This window comes from Lotus japonicus, chromosome 6 (genome assembly GCF_012489685.1).
Source record: "Lotus japonicus ecotype B-129 chromosome 6, LjGifu_v1.2".
In the NCBI taxonomy this organism is placed as follows: domain Eukaryota; kingdom Viridiplantae; phylum Streptophyta; class Magnoliopsida; order Fabales; family Fabaceae; genus Lotus; species Lotus japonicus.
The window spans coordinates 44493567-44516871 of record NC_080046.1 but is presented as its reverse complement, the minus strand read 5'-3'; the positions used below and the strand labels follow the sequence as shown (position 1 = coordinate 44516871).

The following is a 23305-nucleotide window of genomic DNA, read 5'->3' as shown; positions in this document are numbered from 1 at the left end:
GATCCATAGTAACACTTTATCCGCGTCACTTAGATCTAGATGACTAATTGTGCTTAATGTTTCTTCCAATGACATATCGTCATTACTCTTGTCTGGTGGCAGAACAACTCAATCTAAATTTTGCATTCCATTAGATACTACAGAGACCTCAACATGTAATATGAAGCAGGGAAGTCTACGAGCAAAACTTCTGCTTGAAACAAGTCTTATCCTATAGGATGAAGCTCCAATGTTGAAAAAGTTTTTTTTCGAAACTCTAGACGTTACACTCCGAAAGTTAATGAGGTTGAAAAATTAAGACAACGTACATAAACCTTTTGGAGGAAAAGTAGTAATACTTGGAGGAGATTTTAGACAAATACTACCTGTAATAACTAGAGGAAGTAGACAGGAAATTGTGGAAGCTACTGTAAACTCTTCATCACTATGGAAGCATTGCAAAGTTATGAAATTGTCTAAGAACATCCGGCTAGCCGCAGTTGAGATGGCTGATGAAGCAAAACAAATCAAAGAGTTTGCAGTTGGATTCTTAAAATTAGAAATGACGATCATCCTGATTCCGGAGCAGGAGAGTATAATGTTCAAATCCCGCCAGATCTTCTCATCCCAATTTGTCATGACCCATTAATGGAATTGATTAAATATACATATCCTGACCTTCCGCACAAAATGAAAGACCCGCAATTCTTTCAAGATAGAGCTATATTGGCCCCTACACTGCATGTTGTTGAAATGATAGACACTACATGATTGGCATGATAGTTGCACCAGAACGTGAATACCTGGGCTTTGACTCTGCCTTGCGATCTGATGAGGATTCTGAAATCCGAGGTGAGTGGTTTAGCATAGAATTTTTGAACGAAACTAAAAGTTCAAGAATGCTTAACCACAAACTATTATTGAAAGTTGGTACTCTAATCACGCTTTTGAGAAATATAGACCAAGCAGCATGTTTATGCAATGGAACCAGATTAACTGTGGAAGTACTTGGTAAACGTTTTATTGGTGCAACAGTTATCACGGGAACAAATGTTAATGCCAAAGTGCACGTTTCAAGAATGAACTTGGTTCCTTTTGATTCCAAATTTCCAATTAAATCCAGGAGAAATATATGCTTTACGATAATCAAAACCAAAAGTCAAGGACAAACACTATCTCAGGTTGAGCTTTTCCTTCCGAGGCCCGTCTTCACTCATGGTCAGTTATATGTAGCTCTCTCTAGAGTACGCACAAGAAAGGGTCTTAAACTTTGTATACTTGATGAGTCGGGCAAATAACATATCAATACTGTAAATGTAGTGTTAAATGTAGTCTTAAAATTACATATATATGAAAACTAATTTATATATTACAAAATCCCAATAGTATAGTATTTCTTAAGTGGTCTTCGCTTGCTTCTTTTGGGCCTCTTAGAAATTGAAGGCCTATTTGCATCATACGAAGTGTACCATCAAAATTCTCCAATCTTTTCAACTGTTGTCACTTGGAAAAAAAGAACCCACTTTCCACTAAGTGCCACTCAAAAGGGACCAAGGGGATCTCACGTTAGAAGCTGAATCATGGCACCAAGGGGATTTGGGGCAAAGTTCATTTTTTTAGGATAGGTTGGGGCAAGCTTGATCAGAGTTAGAGTGTGGTTAGTGTAACTGGGGTAAAAATATGAGGGCAAAGTTTTATTTTAGGGTAGGTTGGGGCAAACCTAATCGGGGTTAGAGTGTGGTTAGTGTAAGTGGGGTAAAAATATGAGGTGAGTTAACTCTAGTAATTATTTTTTAGAGTGTAGTGTATATTTTAAGTAAGAATGAGGTTAAGTGTAATTTTAAGGCTTAAATAAGTTTTTGGTCCCTAACCTTTATCAAATGCTTGGTTTTCGTCCCTCGTCGGAGTAAAAGTGGGCTTTAGTCTCTAACCTTTGTCAAAAGGTTTGGTTTTGGTCCCTCCGGAGCTCTGGGTCAACGTCGGAGCTCCGGTGGCCCATATGGCATGGCCACGTGGATTAATGAGCTGACATGGAATTTTTTTTCATTTAAAATATTAAAAAAACACAATTAAAAATATTAATAAAAAATAAAATTTCAAAAAATCATTAATTCATACTAATTTAATTTGTACATTAACTAAATAAACACAATATTCATCCTCTTCAACTTCAATACTTCATCTTCCATTCTTCATCTTCATCATCATCAAAAACCAAGAACACAGAATCATGAAAACCCAGAAAAAAATTATGAAAAGCCCGAAATTAACAAAAATCAAAATAACATCATCAACCTAAAACACCAAATTCAGAACACAACATCATCAACTCGGAACACAAACACCAACCCCAATTTCAACCTCAAACCCAGCAACATCAACCCGAACCCCCTCTCCTAGACTCCTCATCTGAGATTTGTAACCCTCCCACCTCCGTCTCTCTCTTCTCTATTTTAGATCTGAAAACTCAAACATTGTTAAGGCATGACTTCAAAACCAAATCGCCGTCACAGAACAGGATCCATAGTTTCAAGCCAAAAAACTTCAAACTTTAGATTTTTCAACACAAACAAATGTGACCCAGATCTGGGTTTTAATTACAGCATTCCACAGCTTGAAAGGATTTACACGAGAATGATGAAGGGAGTATTTGAAACTAAAGGAAAAGGAATGAATGATGATGATATTAAGACTTTAGTTGTAAGGTTTTTGTTGAAATTTGTAGAGGATGATGCAAATTTCTGACTAATGGGTTTTCCCTTTCCCCTCATGGACAATGGTACGAGTTGTGTACCGCTTACACCAGAGGAAGAAAACCGGATCGTATCCGAGTTGATCCAGGAATTGGAGCTTAATTTGAAAGAATGCATATTGTACTATGTTATTTCTAACAGGTCTTAATCTTATCTCCTTTGTTTTGCTTTTCAATTCTAACGAATTTGTGTTATCGTGTCCATGATGAATTTGGGTTTTTGTTGAATTAATGATTTTTCGAAATTTTATTTTTTATTAATATTTTTAATTGTGTTTTTTTAATATTTTAAATGAAAAAAAATTTCATGTCAGCTCATTAATCCACATGACCATGCACCGGAGCTCCGACGTTGACCCAGAGCTCCGGAGGAACCAAAACCAAACCTTTTGACAAATGTTAGAGACTAAAGCCCACCTTTACTCCGACGAGGGACGAAAACCAATCATTTAGTAAAGGTTAGGGACCAAAAACTTATTTAACCCTAATTTTAACAACCACCTTGAAAGAAGTTAACGTATTTTACGTAAAAAAAAAAACAAAATACACCAGAGTTATGGTGGTAAACCACTCTTCTCAAGGTGAAATTCAATTCAATTATTCAAGGCTGATTAATTTGCATTGACTTTTTTCTAGATTTTTTTTTCTTATACCCCATACTCTGCCCCCAAGCTCCCCGACAAGGATCGCGTGCCTGCCACCACAACACTGCCAAAATCATGATGATGGTAATGATGATGATTATTATTATTATTATTATTTATGACAGCCCTGCGCCCAGTTTAATTAATAAGAAGAAGAAGAGAAAGAGTGAGAGTGAGAGGGAGAGGGGGAAGAAGGAGAAAGGGAGAAGGAAACAAATACTGAGTCGTAATCATCATCATCATAAGAAGAGCAGCCACTATTGTCTTTTTTGGTAAGTACCTATCATCCCTCTTCCCATCTCTTTTTTCAATTTGATTAAACACACACTCCCTCACTCTTTCTTTGATTAAAGCTAGCTAGCTCTCATAACTTCTTTTATAGAAGAAAGATTAGTATGAAATTTGATATGTGATCTCGTTATGCTGCCTCCAACTCAATAGCAAAAGATAAATATTCGAGCTTAGCGTGCTCAGGAGAATCATGTACATCGGAAAGATTAATTATGTTTAAGAGATTGATTCATTGACCTTCCCTCCCAATCTATATGTTTCACAACTTCTAACAGTTGATGAGCTATCATACGGGAACAATCATATGCTAGTTTAACTAGGCGAATTAATTATCAACAAAGATATATGGATTCTATTATATATTCTTCTCTTATTGATGTTATCTATACATGATGATGTTGCATGAAACAGAGAAAAATGGTAACCATTACAGCTTCTCACACTGTCCTTCCGAATCAACCAACTCCACAGTGTCGTTTATGGTTGTCCGATATGGACCAAGTGGTGCGTCAAAGTCACACACCGCTTCTCTACATCTACAAAGCAAAACACGACCATGATTGCATAGAGAGGATGAAGGAATCTCTTAGCAAGATTCTAGTTCACTACTATCCTATAGCTGGTCGTTTGAGCTTCACTGAAAATGGTCGAATGGAAATTGATTGTAAGGCCAAAGGGGTCGTATTGCTCGAAGCCGAAACAGCGAAAACAATGGCTGATTTTGGAGACTTTTCACCTTCTGGCTCCACCAAACAACTTATTCCAACAATTGATTATAATCACCCTGTTGAGGAGGTTCCATTGTTAGTGGTGCAGCTCACAAGATTCAATGGTGATGAAGGCCTTGCTGTTGGGGTTGCTTGGCACCACACTTTGTCTGATGGGATTGGTTTCACTCGTTTCATCTACTCATGGGCGAAGATAGCACGAGGGGACAAACTAGAGCCTCATGAATTGCCCTTTTTAGATCGAACATTACTCAAATTCTCACAGCCCCCATCAGCACCGCGCTTTGAACACAAAGAGTTAAAGCCTCTGCCACTTAATTTAGGAAGCTCCGATTGCAGTGTTGAAAGAAATAAAAAGGTGACTTCAGAATTATTAATACTTACACCACTACAAGTTGAGAAGCTGAAGAAGGAGGCCAATGGTAATGTCTTAGAAGGGTCAAGACCTTATAGCAGATATGAAGTTATTGGGGCGCATATATGGAGATGTGCATCTAAGGCTCGTGAGCTCGATCAAAACCAACCAACTGTGGTTAGATTCAATGTCGAAAATCGCAGTAGAATGGTTCCACCTCTACCTCCTAGCTATTTTGGGAATGCTTTGACACAGACAGCAGCAACAGGTTATGTTGGGGAAATCACATCAAAGCCTTTGAGCCATGTTGCACAGAAGATAAGGGAAGCAGTTGAGGTGGTGAATGATGAGTACATAAGGTCACAAATTGATGTTATAAGATGTCAGAAGCATTTGGATGATGCAAGGGCTTTGTTTTTAGGTGTAGAACTAGAAGGTGCTGCCCCATCTGGTGTGAATCCTAATTTTCATTTTACAAGCTGGATGAGCATGTCATTGTATGAAGCTGATTTTGGGAAGGGAAAACCTTTGTACTTTGGCCTAGGATATGTGTCCCCCAATGACAGGGCAATAATTCTTCTGAGCCCAGATGGGGATGGCTCTCTTATTGTGTTAATGTTCTTCCAGACGGTACACATACAACTTTTCAAGGATTTCTTCTACGCGGATATATCCACTTGTGATGGAATTACACGACCATCTAGGCTATGAAAGTTTCACACTCAATATCACCACAATTGTCTTCAGCTTCTTGTGTGTATGTTTTATGTGTTCTGCAATTTCTTGTGTTCAATAAATTTACATAACCATGTAGAAAAAACTAAGATTGAGATTGTGTGATGTTATTTAATTTTACCACCTCTACGTGTGCTTTTGTAGATTCACACATTCTCTTCCATCATATATATTATCTTCTTTTATCTCTCTCCTTTTCCTTTCTAGTTTATGTTTGTTTGAGAAAAAGTCATGGAATTTCAGATTCTGGTGTACATGGCTACAGATAACTTGTTAGCGGATCCACTAAACAAAGCCTCAGATGTTGGAGTCTTTTTTAATAATGCGACTCATATGTGCAAATCAAGAAGTTATGACGATGGAAACAATTCCAAGCTTCTCTGTGATCAGGTTATACTAATTTGCGATCTTCTGCATTCATGCTGACGCCTGACCTATTAGTACAATCAACCTACATATCTCCACATTTTACGTTTGCACACCAGTTAAATTTAGTCCATCATTTGATATTCAGAAGGTACCACAATGCTCTTCATATACCAGATTTTACAACTACATTGATCAACAATCAGATACTGAAAAGTATAAAATTAGTGTTACACATCATTCTAGCACATCATATCACAATTCTACTGTCTACTAGTAGGGAACAATGATGATAACGGGAGGAGCCAAAACATCTAATTAATATGATACTGGTGAAACTAAGTATAGACTATAGAACAAAAAGCTAACAACATTGTGCATAACCATTAAAGTGTCAAACAAATCATTCATTTGATTTCCACTGCTCAAAATGGAATTACACTCATCTGTGAGCTTGCCAGGTAGAAGCTTTCAACAATTCAATCTCCCCATGTGTTTTATAATCTTGGTCCATCTTTTGACATGGATATACTCATATACAGAAGCTGCAATGCTCTTCCTATCCAGGATTTTACATCTATAATGATCAACAATAAAATCCTTAAAAGTGGGGCTATGAAATAGCACTCAAGTATAATCTCAGTGTCACAAATGATATTACATACACCTCATGTGCTGCTCTTGAAAGGAGCAATGGAGTCTCAAGTCTATGAGTACAGTGCACCCTTTAATTCATTTATCTGCAACTGTCCTAATGGGATTAACACAACTACAGATTGTTGAAAGGTTATGTGCTTTCAATTAATTAGTAAATATCACTTATCTTATGCAAGGCCATATAATCCAATAAAAAACACGTAAAACATTACCATATCAATTACCAAGGTTTCACATTCAATATGAGGCAGCAATTATAAATGAAGGGAAATGCTAGTGCATGCAACAATCTTTGTAAGCATATCATATCATTAACTCAAGAGTTCAGTACACATCAAAAGCTCAGAAGCTCACAGTGAGTACAAGGATGCGTGGAAAACATAAAAGGTAAAAGAAAGTGTTCCGGTCTAAATCTCCGGTTAGGGCTAAGCAATTAGGCAATAAAAGTAGAACAAGGCAAAGTAACAAAATGAGTAAAAAGTATTGGATCCCCCACCGCATGGGCGGTGTTTCCTTTATATATTATGAAGTTTTGACCCGTTCGGGTCATGGGTCGCCTGGCCCTATAGTACAAATTCGGTAAGCCCACATGACACAAATATTGTAAGCCCAATAACAGTACACAAGCCCACAAGACACCTAAGCTTAAAAGCCATTTTAAGGGGCAGCGTGTCTTTTAAGTAAGCCCACAATACAATACTCAAAGCCCTTTAACATATAAAGTCAGTAACGCTAAACTTAAGTAACTGTTACATGCAAAAAATGTCACATAATAAACAACATAAGCTTCGCCCTTGTAACCAGCAAAGGAAGCTTCGCCTTTTTCAGCGAACGAAAAGAAGCTTCGCCCTTATCGATTACTGAAATTACATAATAAACAACATAAGCTTCGCTCTTGTAACCAGCAAAGGAAGCTACGCCTTTTTCAGCGAACGAGAAGAAGCTTCGCCCTTATCGATTACTGAAATTACTCCACCTGCTCTCTCTTTTAAGATTCTAACTGAGATCTTTTCCTGTCACTTCACTGTCATATTCCTGCCATGATCACAGATAAGATATGCAAATATTTTGAAATTTGAAACCCCATGGTGAAACGACGCCTGACGTTTCCCAAAATTCACCTCCACTCAGCATTTAATTTCCACTGACATAACTCTTATCAAACGGCACAAAAGTAATAATTACCTATTCTCAACTCTATCCACACGCAAACCCGTTCCCTTTCCCGAAACGTTTTCAAAGTAAAAATTAAAGGCCCCTAAAGAGACACGTTTCAAAGTTCATCGATTCAGCCTAAAGATGAATCGACGCGCCTGAAACCCACCAACACTATAAAACGTGACTCGAAATCCTTTTCTTACCATTCTCTACCTTCCCAACTTTTTAGTAACTTTCTCTATAATTCTAAACAATATTCACTGCCTTGCCTCGAGTACTTGAAGAATTTATGGGAATTTCACCAGAAACACTTCCCATCTCCTTCCAGATCTTATCACCTCTCTTCCTGGTAATCTCTTCTTCTCTCAAACTTTTACTCATCTTTTCAACTTTACTATCCTGTCTCTCCTGTTTAACTTAAAATCACTCCATCACTTCTCTAAGGATAAATAATTTTCCCCAAAACTTAGAACTTGTTTACCCAACCTACTTCACCATTTACACACAAAAACTCCTACTTGACAAACCCCATTTCTTCTTAATTTTCAGGAAACTTCGCTCTCAAAAATGGTTGCCAAAAATCCTCGTAAATCACCTAAGAAACGTAAAGAACTTCCAGTTGCCGACTCCCTATGGATCTCACGATCAATTGCTACTAGATACAGCGACTTCCACACTATTCCCAAAGTGATGGATTTGATAACCCAATATAATTTTAGGGCTGACGGTAATGATACACATTTAGATATAGTCGTCTGCGCCCCTGATGAACCCTGTTGTTTCGGTGAACCTGACCCGAATGGGAAAAATCACACTTACCTCTTCAAAACCCTGTTCCAAGACCTTGAATACAAACTCCCCCTTCCTGACTTTACCTGTTCCTGCTTAACCTTAATGAACATCGCCCCTACCCAGCTTTCTGCTAATGGTTGGGCTTACCTTCGAGCCTTTGAATTATTATGTGTCTGCCTAGGCATAATACCAACTTGCAAGAAGTTTTTCTACTTTTTCGAAACCTCCGGCATGAAGGTGAAGGGCGAATATGTTTCCCTATCCTCTGCCAGGGGGCGTGGGGTGTTTACTCTCTTTAGGAGTAATTTTAAACACTGGAAATCCAAATTTTTCAAAATAAAGGAAAACGAAGAAAGTAAAGATGTCTTCTACTTTGATGACGGAACCCCACGATTCCCTTTCTATTGGACTGATAAGCCCCAACTTATCCATAATATTCCCGAATCCTCTCTTAGCCCCGATGAGAAATATGAGGTTGATTTCTTATCCACAATTCATTTGAACCTTTATGATTTCTATGAAGCATTCAAGAAAAGAAACTTATCCTATTTTGTTGGTAAGAACATTTTTCTTCTTAATATGACTCACCTAAAAATTAATGCAAAACTCCTAACTGCTATTTTCTGCTTTTACATTTTGCAGCGAAGATGTCTCGCCTTTCTGAAGACGATATTCTCCGCTTCCGCCGCGAGCAACAGGCGTTGAAGAAAAAGCAATCTCCTGCCAAGTCCCTAACCGAACCTGAAGGGAGTCACTCTGAGACGGAGAAGAATCTCGCCCCGAAAAGAAGAAAGAAAAACCAAAGTTCTGAAAAGGCTGCTGAGAAAGCCACCATTCAAACTCCGCTGGAAAAATTCACAACCAAAGGGGCGAACCAATATGGTTCCTCAAGCGCTCCACCTCCCTCGTGGAAGAACGAACTGAAAGAATTCGAGGACATGACTTCAGAAGAAATTACTTCCTTATGGGATTCCCGCATCAACTTCAACTCTCTTGTGGAGACCAACCTTGTATTTGAAGCTGATAAGGAAAAGATGAGGAAAATTGGGCTTCAAGAAGCCTGCCAGGCCGTCATGACTAAAAGTTTGGAAATTGCTGCCATTTCCAAGATGATAGAAATTGAGTCCAGCCACTTTGATGGGCTTTCTAACGCTAAGAAGCTGGAAGATAGAGAAAAAGAAAATGAAAAGCTGAAGTCCACAATGAAGTTGTTGGAAAAATCTAACAAGGCCAACGAGAAGAAAGCCGCTGACCTGGCTTTAGAACTTGAAAAGTTGATAAAGACTGTGGAAGAAGGTGAAGCCCTACTGAAGGCGAAGGAAGAAGAAACACAAAAATTGAAGGAAGAGGCGAACTCCTTGGCCTCAGAAAAACAAATTTTGAACAAGACTGTTGATGATCTTACTGCCGAAACGGCATCTTTGAAAGCCTCCATTCTTTCCCAACTTGAGGCTGGCTTTAACAAAGCTAAGGAGCAAATCCTGTTCCTAAATCCTGACGTGCCTATCAAGACTGAAGGCGTTGATCCTTATGCTAGGATCATTGAAGGAAAATTAATCACGCCCAACTTTGATGAGGAAGAAGAAGAAGAAGAACAAGAAGAAGAAGAAGACAAGGAGAACAACAACAACAACAACAACAACAACAACAAAGAGGGCGAAGGGGAAAGCAATTGATCCTTCCCAAGAAAAACTGAAATGATGTTTTGTTCCCGTTGGTCTTATACCAAACGGTTGACTTAGTTTCCTGCTTTTTATTTCCTGCATTTCCCGCTTTCAATTAAGTGTAACGCCCCCCTCTAGTATTAATGCAACAAAGCTTAAGTTTAAAATCTAAGTTTCACCCCTAGTCTACGCTTCAAAATTACTTATCTTCCTCTAAAATCCCCCATTCCTTCTTAAAAGGTAATAACTCAGTAATCTAACTCAAAAGTTATTGTGTTCTCTAAACTTAAAGTACTGCTCTAATCAGTATAAGAATATGAAAATAATGTACTGCGAAAATACCTTTCTTCTGAATTCGTTTATCCACGAAGGCGTTGATCTTAACAAGTTGTCTACCTTATGAAGAAGGCTTGACAAATTCTTACAAAACTCAAAGCCCTGGGCTTATCAAATTTTCTGTATCAAGAAAAAATTGATTTTTCTTTAACAACTATTCTTTGAATTCATAAGGCCTTTGTATTTTGAAGTGAATCAAAAATAAAAAGATCAGAAGCGCAATTTGTTCTGATATAGAAATTTGCCCGCTTGGAGACTTTGTGCTTAAGTTGGACAAGCTTAATCCAAGTTAAGGCTACGCTTATGAATTCGTGGCCAAACGCTCTAGTTTCAAGAGACTTACTCTTTCTCAATTGTCTGGAATCGCCCAATTGATAGACCTAAGTTGAAAAGTAACTTAAATGCTAACAAAGCACTCAAGAAATTTTTAAAGGTTATGCCTCGTTAAAAACTCTCCCGCCTGGGGTAGAGAAAAGAGTGCATACCTGTTTTTTCATTAAAATTTAACATCATGCCTCGTTAAAAACTCTCCCTAATGGGTAGAGAAAAGAGTGCATGCTACCAAGTCTTAATAGACAAACCACATAGTCTTGACACTTAAGCAAATACAGAAACCACAAACAATGAACACGATGTAGTCTTTGAACAGAATAAAAACACACTGAAACGAAACAAACAGAACACAACTTCAACTGTAGTAGTAGCGCAAGTGTTGTGCACTCCATGCCCTTGGAACCCTGCGCCCAGATAACTCCTCCAAGTGGTAAGCCCCTTGCCCTAAATCTCGCAGAATTCTGTATGGACCTTCCCAGTTAGGTATCAGCTTTAAATCGGTTGGACTTTTTGCCTTTCTGCGTAATACCAAGTCACCCACTTTCATGCTCCTAGGCACCACTCGTGTATTGTAACGCCTTTCTGACCTTTGTTTGATTGCAGTCTCCCTTAAACGAACTTCTGCTTTTACCTCATCTGCCAAGTTCAAGTCCACTAGAACATTTTCCCGATTCTGGTTTTCTTCATATGTAGCCACTCGAAAAGTCATGTCTTGTATTTCCACTGGAATCATTGCATCAACTCCGTAAGCAAGCTTGAAAGGTGTTTCTCCAGTAGTGGATTGGGGTGTTGTGTTGTAAGCCCAAACCACTATGATCAATTCATCAGCCCATAATCCTTTTGCTTCGCCCAATCTCTTCTTCACGCCATTCAAAATCACCTTGTTTGCTGCTTCAACCTGCCCATTAGATTGTGGGTGTTCCACTGAGGCGAACCTGTTTTCAATTCCCATCTCTGCACAAAAATCTCTAACCTTCTTGCTTGTAAACTGTGTTCCATTATCAGAAACAATGGTTGCTGGCACTCCAAACCTGCAAATTATCTTCCTCCAATAAAATTTTTTAACCTTCTCAGCTGTTATCTTCGCCATTGACTCTGCTTCAATCCACTTTGTGAAATAATCCACCGCCACCAAAACAAACTTGACTTGCGCCCCTGCTGGAGTGAATGGACCCAGAATATCTACGCCCCACATTGCAAATGGCCATGAAGAACTCATTGAACTTAAAACTTCAGGAGGTGCCCTGTGAAGATCAGCAAAAACTTGGCACTTTTCACATTTCTTAACATACTCCATACAATCGCCCTTTAAAGTTGGCCAATAAAATCCTGCCCTCAACACCTTCGAAGCCAAAGATCTTCCTCCTACATGACTGGCACAGACCCCCTCATGCACCTCAAACATAATCCTTTCTGCATCCTCTTTGCTAACACACCTTAACAACGGTACTCCTACGCCCCTCCTGTAAAGTTGTCCGCCCATCATAGTATAACGACTCGCCTCTCGTATTTGGTCCTTTGAAAACAGAGCTAAATCTGACCCATCCGCTTCCAGGCACATTCGAATTCTATCCATCCAATCTAATGCTGCTCCGCCCGTAACCACCATAACATCATCCTCCTTCACACTTGGACCCTTCAAAGTCTCTTGAATTACAGACTTGTTGTTACCTGGTTTCTTCGTGCTTGCAAGTTTGGATAATATGTCAGCCCTTGTATTTTCCTCCCTCGGAACATGATTTACTTGAAACTTGTCCATCTGCTTCAACAATTCTTGAACCTTTACTAAATACTTAGCCAACTGAACATCCTTCGCCTGATAATCTCCCTTTATCTGATTCGCCACAAGCTGAGAATCAGTTTTTATTACAATACAACGTACGTTCATTTCCAAAGCAAGCCTCACCCCAGCTATTATTGCTTCATATTCTGCCTGATTGTTGCTCGCCTTGAAGTCAAACTTAAGAGATTGCTCTATAATTACTCCACCTGGTCCCTCCAAAACTATACCAGCTCCACTTCCTTTCAGATTTGATGACCCATCAACAGACAAGAACCATTCCACTTCTTCTGGTACTTTTTCTTCCGGAGACATCTCATTCACAAAATCTATCAAGCCCTGCGCCTTTATTTGTCCCTTCTTCTCAAATACTATACCAAATTCTGACAATTCGACCGCCCAAGAAACCATACGCCCTGCTAAATCAGGCTTTTGAAGTACTTGGCGTAAGGGAAAGTCAGTTTTGACTTTGATTTGAAAACCTTGAAAATAAGGCCTCAACTTTCGGGCGGTGATAATCAAAGCTAGTGCAGCTTTTTCTATTTTTTGATACCTTGTCTCAGCCCCTTGTAAAGCATGGCTCACAAAATATATAATTCTCAACTCCTCTTTACATTCTTGCAATAAGACAGAACTCACAGCATTATCTGATATGGAAATGAAAATTGACAACGGAATACCTGGAATTGGTTTTGACAATATGGGAGGCTTAGCTAGATGCTCCTTTAGAGTTTGGAAAGCCCGCTCGCACTCATCTGTCCATTGAAAAGCTTTGTTCTTCCTCAAACACTGAAAGAATGGAGCCGCCTTACTCCCTGAGCATGGTAAAAATCGTGATAAGGCCGCAATCCTTCCTGTTAACTTCTGTACTTCTTTCACCGATGTTGGGCTCTGCATTTCTAGAATTGCTTTGCATTTATCCGGATTAACTTCAATTCCCCTCCGAGTAATCATAAAGCCTAAAAATTTTCCACTCTGAATTCCAAAAGAGCATTTTTCCGGATTCAAACGCATGTTATGCTTCCTGATTTCTCCAAAAGCCTCAGCCAAATCCGTACAATGACCGCCCATTTCCTCTGACTTGACCACCATATCATCCACATAAATTTCCATGTTACGCCCCACTTGCTTTTCAAAGACTCTGTCCATCAATCGCTGATAAGTTGCTCCTGCATTCTTAAGCCCAAACGGCATGGTTTGATAACAATAATTCGCTTGGTTCGTCATAAATGCTGTTTTCTCTTCATCTGGCGCATACATTCGAATTTGATGATAGCCCGAGTACGCGTCCATCAAACTCAACATTCCAAATCCCGAAGCCCGATCCACCAACTTATCTATGTTCGGCAATGGATATGAATCCTTTGGACAATGCTTGTTTAAATCCGTATAATCTGTGCACATTCGCCATTTTCCATTACTCTTCTTGACCATGACAACGTTAGCCAACCAAGTAGGATACTTCACTTCCCTTATAAAACCTGCATCAATTAACTTATTAGTCTCTGTTTTCACCGCCAATGCTTTCTCTTCGCCCATTTTACGCTTCAACTGGGCGATCGGCTTCACTCCAGGGTTCAATGCCAATTTGTGGCAAATGAACTCTGGATCAATTCCTGGAAGATCTTGGGCGCTCCAAGCAAACAAGTCCATGTTCTCAGCTAACAATTGCACCAGTCTGCTTTCCTGGATTGGAGTTAAGTTTACCCCAACCTTCAAATTCCTTTCGCCCACCTTCACTGTCTTTGTTTCCTCTTCTGGAGTCACCTTAAAATCTGAAAAGCCCTCTCTTGGGTCCAAACTAACCTCATCTTGATCAACCTCAACTCCAAAAACTCTATGTCCCTCCTTCACTGCTCTTTTTCCCATGTGACCATACTGTTTGAAACTGTCAGAATAGCACTTCCTAGCAACCACCTGATCAGCCTTCAAAGTTCCAACTCCGCCCTTATCCAATGGATATTTAACTGTTAAATGCCTTGTTGAAATAATCGCCCTAAGCTTGTTAAGCGATGGTCTTCCAATAAGCACATTATACGGCGATGTGCACTGTACCACAAGAAACTTAATGGCAAAGGCTTTCTCATTTTTACCTTCACCAAACACAGTATTCAGCTCCACATATCCTCTAACAAATACTTTTTCACCAGAAAAACCAACTAATGCCCCATCGTACGGTAACAGATCAGTTTCCGTAAGCCCTAACTTTTCAAATGCATCGCCATATATCAAATCTGCAGAACTCCCTTGATCCAACAGTACCCTCTCAATTTCGTAATCAGCAACTTTTAACATCACCACAATGGGATCATCTTCATGAGGTTGTACTCCCTCAAAATCTCTAACAGTGAATGTAATATCGGGCTGATTGACTCCCCAACTTCCCCAATCGTTTGTATAGACAGCATTAATGGAATGAACATACCTTTTCCTTGAAGAATTAGTCATACCTCCTCCTCGAAATCCCCCAAATATAGAATGAATGCGCCCTTTAGTTTCAGCGCCAGCTTGCTTCTTTGGTTCAGACTCTTCAATTTCCTTCCTTGTATCATCACGCTTCGTTGAGGTTCCAGCTCCCTCCGACTCCTTTCGCCCATCCAGTTGACGCATGTAGCCTGCTTTTATTAATGCCTCAATCTCTTTCTTTAGGGTAAAACAATCATCTGTATTGTGTCCCGCGATTCGGTGGTACTCACACCACTTACTCCTGTCCACGTTGCCTGGTGGGCGTTTTGGTTGTTTAGGAAAACGAATTGTGTTCGCCTCCAGACACATGTGCAATGCTTCAGTTAAATTGACCGCGAGTGGAGTCGACCTGTCTTGTTGGTTTCTGGTCCACGTCATCGATCCATAACCACGATTTCCATAAGGCTGAGCACGATTGCGAAAATTAGAGCGGTTATCAAAACGACTTGAATTATTGTAACCTCTCTCTCCCTTTGTAACCGCTCCGCCCGAACGCTGATCATTAACCACCGCCTTTTTCGAATCTAACTGCTGTTGTTGGCCAGTTACCGCCGCACTTTTACGATTTCTCTTTATGCGATCACTTTGCTCCTCCCGAATGAAACCCTGTACCCTGCTTCGCAACTCCGCCATTGTCTCCATGGGCTTACGACTCAAACTGCTGTTCAAACTTCCTGATTGAAGACCCAATTCAAAAGCCGCAATGCAAATTTCGGGCATTTTATCCTCCAAATGCACGGACAATTGATTGAAACGCCCCATAAAGGATTGAAGGCTTTCATTATGCCTCTGTTGCAAATTAAACAAGGCTGCTGGAGTCACTTTCTGGGCGCGACTAGTTGAAAATTGGGATAAGAATTTCGCCGATAAATCCATGAACCCTGCAATTGAACGCGGTGGGAGCGTTGTAAACCAAGTCATTGCTGACTTCTTAAGAGTTGAAGGAAGCATTTTACACTTCAGAGCATCTGAAGCGCCCACAATAACCATCTTGGTGTTGAAATACACCAAATGATCCTTGGGGTCAGAATCTCCGTAGTAAGAATCAAGTACCAAAGTCTTCAAATTATCTGGAACAGTTGTGTTTGCAATGTCTTCTGTGAACGGTTGGAAATCTACCACCATCTCTGCCATTCTACGATCGCCCTCATGCAAGCCCCTATCTTGGTTGATCTCAGCAAGTTGAGTTTGCAGTTGTTGATTGTGTTGACGAAGATCAGTTAGATCCGCCATGATCTGTTGCAAAATGTCGGGCGGAACATTTTCATGGTTAACATGATTGTCCCTTCCGTTTGCTCCAGATCGATTCACCATTTTCAGTGAGTTTGAAGCCTAGGATTGAATTCCTCGGCCCCACGGTGGGCGCCAATGTTCCGGTCTAAATCTCCGGTTAGGGCTAAGCAATTAGGCAATAAAAGTAGAACAAGGCAAAGTAACAAAATGAGTAAAAAGTATTGGATCCCCCACCGCATGGGCGGTGTTTCCTTTATATATTATGAAGTTTTGACCCGTTTGGGTCATGGGTCGCCTGGCCCTATAGTACAAATTCGGTAAGCCCACATGACACAAATATTGTAAGCCCAATAACAGTACAGAAAGGAAACAAAACTGCACTTGTCAATTTCTTGTTTATTGAAATCAGAGTTCTTCCTTCATGGAACAATCTCTTTATTAGGCTCAACTACATATGATGGTGGTGGTGGTGAATGAACAGCAGCAGCCACCTCATCACAATAGCCCTCCAATATATTAGTCTCTTGAGTGGTGAAGCCTAAAGAGGCAACAATGTTGGGCCAACAGTCATGCCCAATTACCTTAATTGCTTGGCAACAACCATTGCCTATGTAAGTCTCACCATTCATGAAAAAAGCTATGATTTCGCCACTACATGCTTGAAGCTGCATCAGTGACTCCCAACAGTTACCACTGTTCAGCTTCAACCTCACCGCAAGGCTCATTGTGGATGGCTTCGAGAGTGGTCTCGACTCGACCACAGATGGTGCTGCAACCAATATTGTTGCACAGGTCACAAAAGCAACAAGAAAAGAGATTTTGGTGGGGGAAGCCATTTTGTAAAACTTGCTTAGTGTGATGGATGGCAATTCTGTGAAAACTTGCTTAGTGTGTGTGATGGATGGTAATTTGGTGAAAACTGGCTTAGGTTTATATAGGAATGAGAGTGTCAAGTAAAATAACAGTTGCTGTATGGGGGAGATGAAGGGTGTGAGAGTTATATTTAACTTTGTTGCAGTTACAAAAGAAAAGTGAATAAGACAGGTGAGGATGTTCATCTTCTGTGTATTAATGGAGATCAAGATTATTTTGTGGAATTTAAATGTCAATTGATTATGAGGGTCTATGCATGCATCTTCTACATAATTTGATTGACATTAGAGAGAAATCAATTCATAAATATCAATAGAGCTGTTTCTCTGGCAGCTAGGATGATATAAATCCAATCATGTATATATTGAAAAAATCTAGCCCACAAACAGTTGCTATAAGGGGAGATGAAGCGTGAGCATTTTAATTAATTAAGTTTGTAGTGGTTTCATAAGAAAAGTGAATAAGACAGGAGAGGATGGTTCATCTTCTGTGCATTGGAGATTGTAGAATTTAAATGTAAATTGATTCAACAGGATTTGCCTTATGTTAGACAAAAATAAGTCAAAATCTCTTGATCTATATAATTTTTTTTTACATTAAATCTGGGAAATATCATTGAACAAAACCATAAAGATTTAACAAATTGTTTGACAAAACAACATCAAGGCCTAAAGGGAACTTATCAGCCCAAACTTTATCAGGACATGAGAAGGCTAACTTTGACATAATGTCAGCTACAAAGTTACAAGACCTCCTTAATGAACCAATTGGCAGGATGAGAAGGAAGTACACAATAATTTGCAAGCCTCAATAATAACATGGAGATAAAAGTTTGAGTAACTCGTAGAGTTACCAGAAATTGAGGCGGTGGTCGGGAGTTTAACGGAGTAGCATGAACTGGTGGTTCATTGATCTTCAAATTTTCTCAATGGCTATCTGAAAGATTGAAAGGCACAAAAATTCAAAGAGGGTAAGACTTTAGCCAAGTTATGAACTTCTGATGAGTTAATTTTCTTTTATTGTCATTGTCTGGTTTTCAGATTTATGGGGCAGAATAGTAGTAATAATTATTTCTTCCACGTTTTTCTCTTGTTATTAATTTTTTTCTTTTTCAGATCTGATGATTTTAGAATTCCTTTCACTGCTTCTGACTTTTGGACAGAGTTACATTGTTAAAATATGTATTCATGTCCATATATGCAGGCACCAAAAATGCATCAAGTAGTGAAGGGAACATATTAGGAAACTTCTCTCTTATGATTATGGACGCAAATATATGTCAGATGATATAAATGCAAGGAAGTAATTATACTACCAAGCTTAATTTTTATTTTATAAATTTAGTTTAATTAATTGTTTATTTCTGACATCTATCCTGTGTTATTTTGTATAGAGGGCCATAGAGTTTATCTCCCAGTTAAATGATTCACACTATAAAATTAGTCTGCATCCACAATAACAGGAGGAAACATGACACCACATGCAAATATTATGAGCTCCTTCACCATGACCATGGGATCTTTCATTACCATTGTGCTATTTCTTGCCCTTCTGATTCAGATACATGGGAAATTGGGAATGATGATGATGATCTTAACCACCACCACCAAAAGCAGGAGGCAAGAGCAACATGGTTTGGAAATAGTGGTTGTGATTTGTTTAAGGGGAAATGGATTTATGATGAATCATACCCTCTTTATGATTCCACACACTGTCCATTTATTGAGAAGCTTTTTGATTGCCAAAAGAATGGCAGACCACACAAATTCTATCTCAAGTATAGATGGCAGCCTACTGGGTGCAACTTACCAAAGGTACCTACCTCTATTAATTTGCTACTTTAATTTTTTTTCAGTGTACAAGTTATTTTTTTATTTTTTTTATTAGGGGTGCTCATAAGCAAGTCTAATCCAAATAAAAATCTATATAAAAAACTGGAAAATTCGAAAATCGAATTTTTTTATTGATTTGATTGGATTTTGGATTTGATTTTCAAAACGGAACAAATTCAAATCGAATCAAGATTTTCCAATATATATAATTTTATTTATACATATATCATATTTTTCATACTTACATATTTACTACAAGAGAACGAATGATTAGCGACCGCGGTCAAGGATAGTCGCCCTTAGGAGATAACATGCCGTTGGTTGAAATGAGCGATGCTAAGCAAAAAAATAATTTTTGTAGCGGCGGTTGTCCCGGAGGTTGCTGACATCGGTGGGTAAGCGGTGCAAGAGCGTTTAGCGATGGTTAAAACCGCCAATTAATAAGTGATTTAACCGTTGCTAGTCCTCTGCTTTAATTGGTAAGGATTGAAAATTTGGTCTTGTTGTACAGATTCAATGGTAAAGATTTCTTAAGAAGATACAGAGGGAAGAGTATCATGTTTGAGGGGGACTCATTGAGTTTGAATCAATGGCAATCACTCACTTGCATGCTCCACACAGCTGTGCCACATGCCCACTATACCTTAGTGAAGACTGGAGGTCTCTCCATTTTCACCTTCACGGTTAGATCTCTCTCACTATTTTTTTAACAGTCTTGATTTAATTTTTTTAATAGTCTTGTTTCAGTGACACTCTTAACTTGGGGTTCAAGCATTCAGTCATGCACATACCACATAAATTTAACTTATTCTTATGAATCACATGATTTGCAGGCCTATGATGTTAAGGTGATGTTCTCACGCAATGCATACCTAGTGGACATTGTTAGTGAAAGTATTGGTCGAGTGATGAAACTAGATTCTATTGAAGCTGGAAAAATGTGGAAAAACAAGGATTTATTGATATTTGACTCTTGGCATTGGTGGCTTCACACAGGAAGAAGACAAGCGTATGTATAGAACGCTATAGCTAGCTATTAGCTAGCCAGACACATTCTTCATCTTATTTTACATGCAATTTTTTTGTATATCAATTTTCTTTCTCTTCCCTTATGCAGATGGGATTTCATTCAAGAAGGGAATCATACATTAGTCAAAGACATGGATCGCTTGGTTTTGTATGAGAAATCTTTGAATAGATGGGCAAAATGGGTTTATCACAATGTTGTTCCTACCAAAACAAGGGTACTCTTCCAAGGAGTTTCTCCAGATCATCTAAAGTAAGTCTCTCCTGCCGCTAATTGAATGTGTTGAGAATATGAATGAGCACCATTATTAGAGTTTACTTGGCTTATTCTTAGAACTAGAACTATTATGAGTATTGTTCCAGTGCAGGGCAATGGGGAGATCCAGAAGCAAATTCATGTAAAGGGCAAACTAGGCCACTTTTAGGATTCAAGTATCCAGGAGGTCCACACCCAGCAGAGCTAGTATTAGAGAAAGTCCTTAGAACCATGCAAAAGAGAGTGTATTTGCTCAACATTACTACCCTATCCCAGCTGAGGAAGGATGCTCACCCTTCAGTTTATAGAGGGCATAAGGGTATTGATTGCACCCATTGGTGCTTAGCTGGTGTTCCTGATACTTGGAACCAACTTTTATATGCAACTCTCATTCAAAATTAAGTGCTTATTCATCAATAAAACAGGTTCCTAACAAACATGTATTTTTAGTTCACTAGGATTGTACACCCGTGCTATGCACGGAGAAACGATTTTATAATTTATTAAAATGAATTAAGCAATTTACATATTGTAGTTTTTTTTTAGAGATTAATTTCTATGCACCGACGGTGTAAATAAGTTTTACACCATCATTCAATCACATCCCTCAATTTTGTTAGCTTACAATTAATTTTGAATTTAAGAATATCTAAAAATAGGAAATGGAAGGTTGTGATTGAATGATGGTGTAAAACTTTTTACACCGTCGTGGCATAGAAATTAATCTCTTTTTTTTATAGATAAATGTTTGTTGTTAGAAATGTTAGTAAATTAATCTCTTCTCCGGGTTCGAACCCGGGACCCTTCACCCCACTCAACCCTTATGTCCCTAGCTCTTACCACTTGCTATCTTTCGGGGACAGTTTTAAGTATATATTAATCATTAATATATATATATATATATATATATATATATATATAGACTTAGACAGTTAGACTTATTTTACTAAGAGTAAAGTACACTCACCTCCCTCAAGGTTTGTTAGAATTACACTCCACCCCATTCTTATCTAAAATCTACACCCCACCAATTTTATATAGAGGCAAATTTATTGACGAAAAATATTCTTCATTAATAATTAGTTATTATTTAAATTGTTAATCAATAATTTCAAAAAATATTTTCAATATAATCTAATAAATTTAAAAATGAAAACATTACTGTCCTCCTCATTCTCTCAATCGCGTTCTTCCTCCGGTTTACAAACCATATCTCGAACATAATGAAACATGCTTGTGTTTTCATATTTGGTAATAATTCAATTTTAATCAAAATAATCTATTTATACCTCTAATTTTCAAAATTGAATTGTAGACCCAAAAAGCAATACAAATGGGTGAAGAAAATAGAGAAACAAAATTAAGAAATATGAAGTGGATCGGAGGTTATTAGAACCCAACGATGCGGTGAAACACCGTTTTTAACAAAATCCAACAACATCTTAAACCAACAGAGTGTTCGCTCACAACTTAAAGGGGTGAAGTTCACAAGAATTAGTTGAACAAGTGGTTTTTGGGATGTGCGATTCACGTTCTAGGGTTCAGGTCGCAACAAAACTTTTAGGCACGGTTGTGTCATGAGGTTTCACATTCTGGGACAGTGACCGCCGTGTTAAAGGGAGCAAAGGCTTGGTTGTGACCTTTTGTGGTGAGAAATATGATTTGGAGATAGATGGGACGTGGACTTAACAGACAGGATCGATGGGTTTTTTTGAAATTTAATTCAGTAAAATTATTTTCATAAATTAATGTATGATAGTGTATATGCATTAAATTTATTTAAATTTTAACTAATTAGTAATTATTTTTTATCAGTGACGAATTTGTTTTCGTCACTAAATTTTGCCTTTATAAAAAATGGGGTGGAGTGTAGATTTTAAAAAAGAATGAGGTGGAATGTCATTCTTGCAAACCTTGAGGGGGTGAGTGTATTTTACTCTAAAATTTAGTTGATCAAAATTAAACTCTTAAAATATTCAGAATTAATTAATAAAATCAATAAACTTTCAACTAATTTTGGGCAAGCACTTGAGTTAGCTTCCAAAAACATGCTCTTTACTTACAGACCAAACAGATAAACTGGGCTTTGAAACTTCAACATAATACAAAATAAGTCAAACATAATAATTATAAAAACATTACCCAGTGTATGAAAAAATACGTACTGGGCCAAGAAGGTCCGTCTGACTCAAAGAACAGGAAAAAAAATTATTTAATGGTTAATTATTAGTAGAAAGGAATACACATTTGACAAAAAAAGGAATAATCTAAATTTAAATGAGAAACCCTAATCATAGTGATTTAGAGCCCCAGCCACCAGATCGGTGTGAATCAGAGGGCACGGCCACCAGATCAGAGCTTCCAGCCACAGAACTGAAGCTTCCCATCACATGAAAGAATACGACTTTCCTCTTTTGTTTTTTTTTTCACCTATTTCATCTTCTGGATTTGCTTCACCTATTTCATCTACTGGAACTTGTGTTATTCAACCTCTTTTTAATTTTATTGTAACATCTTTGTCTAATTCTTGTTGTAATTTTTTAGCTAAATGTCAATCTCTTCTTCTGTCTCATTCTTCCTCTAATTCTGGGTTTGGGTTTGATAGATGAACGGATCTGATATGTAAACATATGTGATGCTCCATTTCCTTCTGCTTTATCTTGTTGCTTCTACATCTCCACGTATCTGGAAAGAGGGGAGAAAGTGATGGGTGGAGTTGGTGGTGTCGTAGGGAATGGGGAAGACTGTCCATGAATGAACAGTTGAACAGTAAAAAGCAAATTTCGACAAAAAAAAAAAAATTGGCCATCTGAAATGAACAGTGATTCACAGTAAATCCTTCAACACGCTAATTATATGTAGTAGAAGCAATAAAACAAATAAAAATATATATTTATAGGCCAAATAGAATAAGGTTTGTTGTGTCATATTTTTAATTGGTACTAATATGTCTATTGTATTTGATACATCAATTAATCATGAACGTAATTATGCGAGTTCGTTTTCAGTTATTATTTTTTAAATTCTAAGTTATTATCTATGTTTTAAT

The 23305-nt window shown here is 38.3% G+C and overlaps 4 protein-coding genes across 4 annotated transcripts; 3 read left to right on the top strand and 1 right to left on the bottom strand.

Annotated features, from left to right (window-relative positions):
• The first annotated feature begins 3488 nt into the window (after positions 1 to 3488).
• LOC130724004 (hydroxycinnamoyl-CoA:piscidic acid hydroxycinnamoyltransferase-like) lies at positions 3489 to 5607 on the top strand. The gene is made up of 2 exons (XM_057575160.1): positions 3489 to 3647; positions 4078 to 5607. Exon 2 carries the CDS (start codon positions 4084 to 4086, stop codon positions 5458 to 5460), a length of 1377 nt encoding a protein of 458 aa, XP_057431143.1. The 5' UTR covers positions 3489 to 3647; positions 4078 to 4083; the 3' UTR covers positions 5461 to 5607.
• Positions 5608 to 5754: 147 nt separating this feature from the next.
• On the top strand, positions 5755 to 10268 carry LOC130724005 (uncharacterized). Its single transcript, XM_057575161.1, has 2 exons — positions 5755 to 5874; positions 9100 to 10268. Exon 2 carries the CDS (start codon positions 9105 to 9107, stop codon positions 10131 to 10133), a length of 1029 nt encoding a protein of 342 aa, XP_057431144.1. The 5' UTR covers positions 5755 to 5874; positions 9100 to 9104; the 3' UTR covers positions 10134 to 10268.
• Positions 10269 to 16606: 6338 nt separating this feature from the next.
• Positions 16607 to 17242, bottom strand: LOC130721971 (egg cell-secreted protein 1.1-like). The gene has a single exon (XM_057572560.1). It carries the CDS (start codon positions 17103 to 17105, stop codon positions 16689 to 16691), a length of 417 nt encoding a protein of 138 aa, XP_057428543.1. The 5' UTR covers positions 17106 to 17242; the 3' UTR covers positions 16607 to 16688.
• Positions 17243 to 18567: 1325 nt separating this feature from the next.
• On the top strand, positions 18568 to 20769 carry LOC130723931 (protein trichome birefringence-like 43). The gene is made up of 5 exons (XM_057575082.1): positions 18568 to 18956; positions 19486 to 19657; positions 19808 to 19983; positions 20092 to 20253; positions 20364 to 20769. Exons 1-5 carry the CDS (start codon positions 18613 to 18615, stop codon positions 20656 to 20658), a joined length of 1149 nt encoding a protein of 382 aa, XP_057431065.1. The 5' UTR covers positions 18568 to 18612; the 3' UTR covers positions 20659 to 20769.
• Positions 20770 to 23305: the final 2536 nt, after the last annotated feature.